The sequence below is a fragment of the Erpetoichthys calabaricus genome, chromosome 12 (assembly GCF_900747795.2).
Source record: "Erpetoichthys calabaricus chromosome 12, fErpCal1.3, whole genome shotgun sequence".
In the NCBI taxonomy this organism is placed as follows: Eukaryota; Metazoa; Chordata; class Cladistia; order Polypteriformes; family Polypteridae; genus Erpetoichthys; species Erpetoichthys calabaricus.
Genome location: NC_041405.2, coordinates 2,946,144 through 2,952,918, shown reverse-complemented (window position 1 = coordinate 2,952,918; position 6,775 = coordinate 2,946,144). Strand labels below are relative to the sequence as shown.

The window sequence follows — 6,775 nt, the reverse complement described above, 5'->3', positions numbered from 1 at the left end:
CAGCCTATGGTATTTACCTGTATAAATGAGGAATCTGCAAAATTTGGTGCAGAAAGGTTCAGTGATGTGGATTTGCTTACTGGACACACACATATTCAAGTTTACATATTAGATTTTGGGTTGTGACTGGCATGCTTCAAAGCTGGCCTGATCATACCTCCTTACAAGTGAAACTGTACTTACACAAGGCAAATGTAAATCAAATTTATTTTTATAAAAAAGTAATTTTCTTATAAAAAGGAAATCAGTATTTACAGGATGTGTGGGTGTCGCTGCTCATCTCATCTTGATTTCAAAGCACAGACAGTTGCAGCTCTCACAATCAGGTGGCTGAAAGGTGCAGGCACAGTCACAAACTGGGCAACAGTCGGTGCAGTCCTGAAAGACGAGAGGAGAGAGAGAGACGAGGTGAGCAGCAGGTTGCAGAGGGCCAACGGCAGGCGTCCTAAGACTGAGGAACTCACCGGAGATCTGGGGCAAAGGCCATTGAGGCAGGACCTCAGGGAAGGCATCTTACAGTCGCAGAGCTCAGCACAAGCCAGGCAGCAGTCGCACAGTCCACAGCGGCAGGCCTTCTCACAGTCGCAGCTGGCGGGACACAGGCCTCGAGACTGGCAAGACAAGCAGAGAGAGCTGAGCATCGCCTACTTGTCAATAGCAATAAACATAAGAAGACAGCAAAAGGGGTCATTTCCATGGAGACAAATATTGATGATGAGATTACTGAGCACAGGCTTGACGTATACAGAGAAAAATTACAATATTGATCACCCATCCATCCATCCATCACCTGACTGCACTTAATCCGGTTCAGGCTTGCACAAAGAAGGAGCCTGTTGCAGCAGCTTCAAGAGCAGGGCTGGGATCAACACAGAACAGTTACCGATAAACCATATAAGCCTGTCTTTGGAATGTGGATGAAAACCTAACTCCATTGATAGTTAACAGTGATATTCAGCATGAGCCATGTGTCAGCGCTAACCACGTTGGCAGGAATCTGCCTTTGTGCCAGAAGGTGGTCAGGTTAACATCCACTTGTGTTTTACTGTGTGACCCTGAGCACATCACAAAAACCTGCATGGGGTCTGACTGCAAAAAAATAAATGAATTTGTAATCATGTGTACTTTATCTCTGTTTTGCAAACCACCATGGGATGATATTTCATACAAGAAGACACCCAGCAGGTTATGTGACGTATATAAAATAAAGCCTTTCATGATCAAATTACTGGTCACTACACTCGTGACATTCTTGAAAGTGACAATGGTTATTATGAATTGTTGTGTCCTGTTCTGTGTATTGTATCGACACCCTTGTTTTTTTTTGACAACCAACCTGTCTTGAAACCATAGATTTGAAATGATATTCAAGTCAGGGGACTGTGATGGCCATTCCTGAACATTGTCCTTCTCCCTCTGCATGGATGCCTTTGTAGATTTCGAACTGTGTTTTGGGTCATTGTCTTGTTGGAATATCCAACCTCAGCGTAACTTCAACTTTGTGACTGATGCTTGAACATTATCCTGAAGAATTTGTTGATATTTGGTTAAATTAATCCGACCCTCGACTTTAACAAGGGCCCGAGTCCCTGAACTAGCCACACAGCATGATGGAACCTCCACCAAATTTGACAGTAGGTAGCAGGTGTTTTTCTTGGACTGCGGTGTTCTTCTTCCACCATGCAAAGTGCTTTTTGTTCTGACCAAATAACTCCATTTTTGTCTCATCAGTCCAAAGCACTTTGTTCCCAAATGAATCTGGCTTGTCTAAATGAGCATTGGCATACAACAAGCGACTCTGTTTGTGGCGTGAGTGCAGAAAGGGCTTCTTTCTCATCACCCTGCCATACAGATGTTCTTTGTGCAAATTGCACTGAATTGTAGAATGATGTACAGATACACCATCTGCAGCAAGATGTTCTTGCAGGTCTTTGGAGGTGATCTGTGGGTTGTCTGTCACCATTCTCACAATCCTGCTCATATGCCGCTCCTGTATTTTTCTTGGCCTGCCAGACCTGCTGGGTTTAACAGCAACTGTGTCTATGGCCTTCCATTTCCTGATTCCACTCCTTACAGTTGAAACTGACAGTTTAAACCTCGGAGATGGCTTTGTGTAGCCTTCCCCTAAACCAGGAGACTCAACAATCTTTGTTTTCAGATCTTTGGAGAGTTGCTTTGAGGATCCCATGCTGTCACTCTTCAGAGGACAGTCAAAGGGAAGGAAGCACAACTTGCAATTGACCACCTTAAATATCTTTATATCTCATGATGGACACACCTGTCTATGAAGTTCAAGGCTTCACAAGCTCATCCAACTAGGTCATCAGCTTTGAGCAGTGACAGGCATTCAAATTAGCAACATTACAAGGGGACCCGCATTTGTGCACAGCCAGTTTTTCACATTTGATTTAATTTCATACAACTAAATACTGCGTCACTAAAAATCTTTGTTCAGAAAACACCGCAGTGCTCAGATGTTCCTAGGAAATGAAAGACATACCACTGTTATCTTTTTTGTTGAAAGGAAAGTCAATTATTATGAAGGCTGAGAGGGGTCCCCAAACTTTTTCATATGACTGTAAATATATGGTGTGATTTTTCAGGGCAGGATGACATGTTTTGAGGTGAGGTAGTTCTACTTACTAAATCTGGGGCTGGACAGTGGTGACGTGTTCAAAGCACACGCAAGGGAGACTTTCACTGGACTCTAAACATGGGACAATAAGGGTCCTACAAACCCATGAGTCTGTACGAACATGTTGCACTCTATATTTACTTTAAGTGTTTGTCTTTTGTTGGTTTTATATTATTGTCACTGCTCTGTGGAGGCATACAAGTAAGAATTTCATTGCATTCAGTACATATGACAAGAAATGTGAACTTGAATTTACCTGGATGCACTGGCGCAGCCAAAGGATCAGCAAAACAAGGAGCAGATAGGCAGCCACGGCAATTAACACAATGGCGGGAAGGGGTAGTGAAAGGCCTGAAACGGAGACAATCTGCAGGGCTGACAGCGAGGGCGTGACAGACTGAGGAGAAAGGGAGGAAGAGGCTGACTTAACACGGACAGCTGAGGAAGAGCAGCAACGTCGAGAGACCGTCATGATACTCACTGCCATCACAATGCCAGCAGAGCTGAGTCCCAGTCACGCCGGGGTGAAGTGGATTATCTGCAACTGCAAAAAGCCATTAATAAGGAGGGGGTGGAAAATATAGGGGCACTAAAATAATAAAAATAAAATCGGGGGGGGATATTGAAGGAGAGACTGAAATGAATTGCTTTTAGTGCACCCACAGGGAAACTGTTCTCTGTCATAGAAACAAATCAAGTTCAACACTTATACAAATATAATATATTTTCCAAACTGGTTTACCTCCTAGACAGCCTGGATTTAAATTCACTCGTAACGGTCATATTTGGTGTAATACCAGATGGGGAAAAATGTGTGCTATGATAAACTGGTAGTAATATCTTAAACAACAACAACAACATTTATTTAAATAGCATATTTTCATACAAATGACGTAGCTCACTAAACTAGACCCCACTACATACACGGAGGTTCACTCTGCTCAACTAGAAGGTCCTAATCAGTGTTGCAGTGATATTCTATGTTATCTATAGATCAAATTCTCTTTATAAGGATCTGTCTAGAACTTTAATAATTCTAAAACAAATAGCCCAGGCCAGTAGTCAATCTATTTACTTCACTTGCGGTTTTATTCCATTCAAACAACCATTTTAGAGTAGGCTCTCGACTCATAAAGCTCCCTCAGCTTTAATGCACAATTCCATGGATGATTTTTAAGCAGATGGTTGTACCTGCTGTGTTGTTTTTATTTGTTTGACTGTGTTATGTTCTGTTTTAAGACTTTATTTCCAAATACAAGGGTTTAAATTAAAAAGACACCTCCCCATCAGTTACCGCAGAAGGACCTTCCTTTTAACTGTCTAAGATGAGGTGACTCTCACCCCGGCATCACATTTTTATAAAACAGGAACCAGAAGCCCAATAGTACAAACAACAACAAGTATTTTAAAAAACTGCATCTGAAAGTGCGTTACATCTGACAGATCTTGAACACGGGTGTCCAAGTCCGGTCCTGGTGGGCCGCAGTGGCTGCAGGTTTTCATTCTAACCATCTTCTTCATTAGTGAGCTGTTTTTGATGCTAATTAACTTCTTTTGCCTTCGTTTTAATTAACTTGACTCCGACCCCCCTTAGTTGTCTCTTTTTCCTTAATGAGCAGCCAAACAATAATGAGACACAAAACGAGCCGCCACATGACCAGCTAACCTGAAAATAAAGAAAGGGGAAGGTCTCGGTCATATTGATCTCTCAGGTCACCAAAACATTTTGATGGTGTTCTTAGAATAAACAGAAAAATCAACAGTTATGGAAATGTCTGCTGTGACAGAATGAGAGCGGCAACAAGCCATGGAATTAAATAACGGGTTTAATTAACAGCAAGAATCAGCTAATCATTAAAAGATCGGTTGGAGTTTGAAATCCCAATATCAGCACCGCTTATACCTTGCTCTTTGTTAATTTAAGGGCGCAGGTTGAATTGGAATTCAGGTTATTGTAAATTGTCAATTTACTATATTACTCAGTGTGATACTGTTAAGGATTTACTGGGGATTATTTTGTTGTAGAGTTTTATTTTTTCCAAGGGAACTGTTCTTTCAGTGAATTAGTTAAAAATGGAGAGAGAGAAGTAAGGGAAAAGGATGTGGGCAGGAAGACAGGCTCTCATGCAAAGATCTGCACCTGAAAGGGAACAAAAGAAATTCAAAAGATGAAATGGCATCACACTGCTGCCTCATGCTGCATCAGTCACAGCTCCACACACACACACTGATGTCCACCAATGTAAATTTCACTGCATGTCAGGTACCTTATGAGTTGCATCGTGAAAGGCGCTATATACAAAAACAAGACAGATGGCGGTGATGAGGTGTTGGGTTAGACTAGAATAATGGAAACATAGATAGATGCTGGACAGCTCGGAGTCTGAACTCACCCATTCAGTCTTTGGATGTAGCCGCTCATCTCTGGTATCCTGTGTGCTTTTCGGAAAAGAAACAAAGAAAACAAAAATAAGTAACGGGTTACCAGACCAAAGTTCAGCTATTTCCAGACATTTCTTCTCTTTCTCTGGCATTCAGGATTCATTACAACCCGTTTCTTGATGAAGACGTTTAATTTTCCCTGCTTTGAAATAAGCAGGACTGCACAATACTCATTTATAGCCTAATAATCTTGAAACAACTGGTTAGCTGGTCCCCAATACAGTTCTCCAGTATCTATCTATCTATCTAAACCGTAACAGCGTTAAAGCGGCAGATGAAGTTGCGGACACAGCCGCATACAAATACACGGTGCAGCCTTAATAACTTTAAACAAAGGAGGATTTCGCGATGTACGCCGCTGCCTCAATAACCTACAGATTTCTTTTTTTAGCATGGACCCCATTTCGCACTTTTAGTTTTAAATCTTTTCCCTTCGTTGACCGTTCTAGCCAACTCTTTACGCCCACTGTAAGCGTAAGCGAGGACCCCAATTACCCCGCAAAACTAACACCTGCACACGGCTACGGCTTCGGGCACATCCCTCTCTACGGGCACAACCTTGGTATTCCCTCGTCCCCAGGATCGTTAACAATTGATTCTGCTATAATTTTATTAATGTTTTTTGTTTCTATTCATTTTATTTGACCAATTTATATTTACCTTAGCGTCAGTAACGGATTTTGTTTGCGTTTTGCTTCTAACCGCCTTGCTGCCGGAAGTAAGCCCCGCGTTGCCAGAAGCGTTGTTATGGGGACCTTTAGGCGGGCGCGGCAGATCGGTAGTGGGCGCCGTGAGGGACAAACCGCGTAACACGCTTCACTATTGCTGCCACCAAGAGGCGTGGAGCGGCAAAACCTTTTTTTAACCGTTTCCTTTTTTAGTCAAATCTTCCATAAGCATGACACAGCTGTGCCGCAAATGAGCTCAACCTTTTTGGAAACGGCTCAACTCCACAATAGCCGAACTGTTCATTTTGGGAATTCTGCCATCCTGAAATCTTGAAGATGATGCGAACTGCAGGGTCTGTTGAAACAGAAGAGTCCGAGAAGAGTTGCAGCAGGCAGCTTTCAAGTGCACCTTGTATAATTTTGTGTTGACTTGATTTTTTTTCCTTCGGATTCTGGGTTCCTGTTCTCTTTTAAATGCACACCAGCAGGTTAATTGTTAAGGTGAGTGTGACCTGTAACGATCTGGGATCCAATACACGTTTTTCTTCCTTTCTTGAACCCATTTCTTCCCACTTCCTGTATAGTAGAAATCAAACCCAGACTCTTATATTTAGTGGTCTGTTCATTGATGGATTAGTAGACGCTGATGTCGGGCAACGATTAAGGTGGCGTTTGAACCCCTTAATGTGCACCACACACTTCAATTGGGATCCTGAGCAAGTCACTTAATGTGCCGACCGAAGATGACAATACATTGTGCTAAAAGGCGCTTAGCAATGTGACTCTTTTCTGTATGGATTAGAAAGACAACCTGGAGAAGCAATGATCTGCCATGCTGCTTACAAATAAATAAATGGACCTGTAGTCCAACAAAAAGTAATTAGAGAAAGTGAATTCACGTTGGCATCCACAAAGCTACCATCTATATGTATTATAAATTACAGTGGTTCTCAATCTGTGGGGCGGGCCCCCCTAGGAGGGCACAAAGTAACAAAAAGGGGGGCGCGAAGATGTGAAAAAAAGAAAACAA

General features: G+C 42.3%; 1 protein-coding gene across 1 annotated transcript; it reads right to left on the bottom strand.

Moving 5' to 3' along the window:
- Nucleotides 1-209: 209 nt before the first annotated feature.
- Nucleotides 210-5,844, bottom strand: si:ch211-198p11.6 (keratin-associated protein 5-10). The gene is made up of 6 exons (XM_028816968.2): nucleotides 5,738-5,844; nucleotides 5,029-5,074; nucleotides 3,117-3,179; nucleotides 2,892-3,032; nucleotides 465-611; nucleotides 210-378 (listed from the first exon to the last, which is right to left on the bottom strand). The coding sequence occupies exons 3-6, from the start codon at nucleotides 3,120-3,122 to the stop codon at nucleotides 277-279; spliced, it is 396 nt and encodes a 131-aa protein (XP_028672801.1). The 5' UTR covers nucleotides 3,123-3,179; nucleotides 5,029-5,074; nucleotides 5,738-5,844; the 3' UTR covers nucleotides 210-276.
- Between the last annotated feature and the right edge of the window lie 931 nt (nucleotides 5,845-6,775).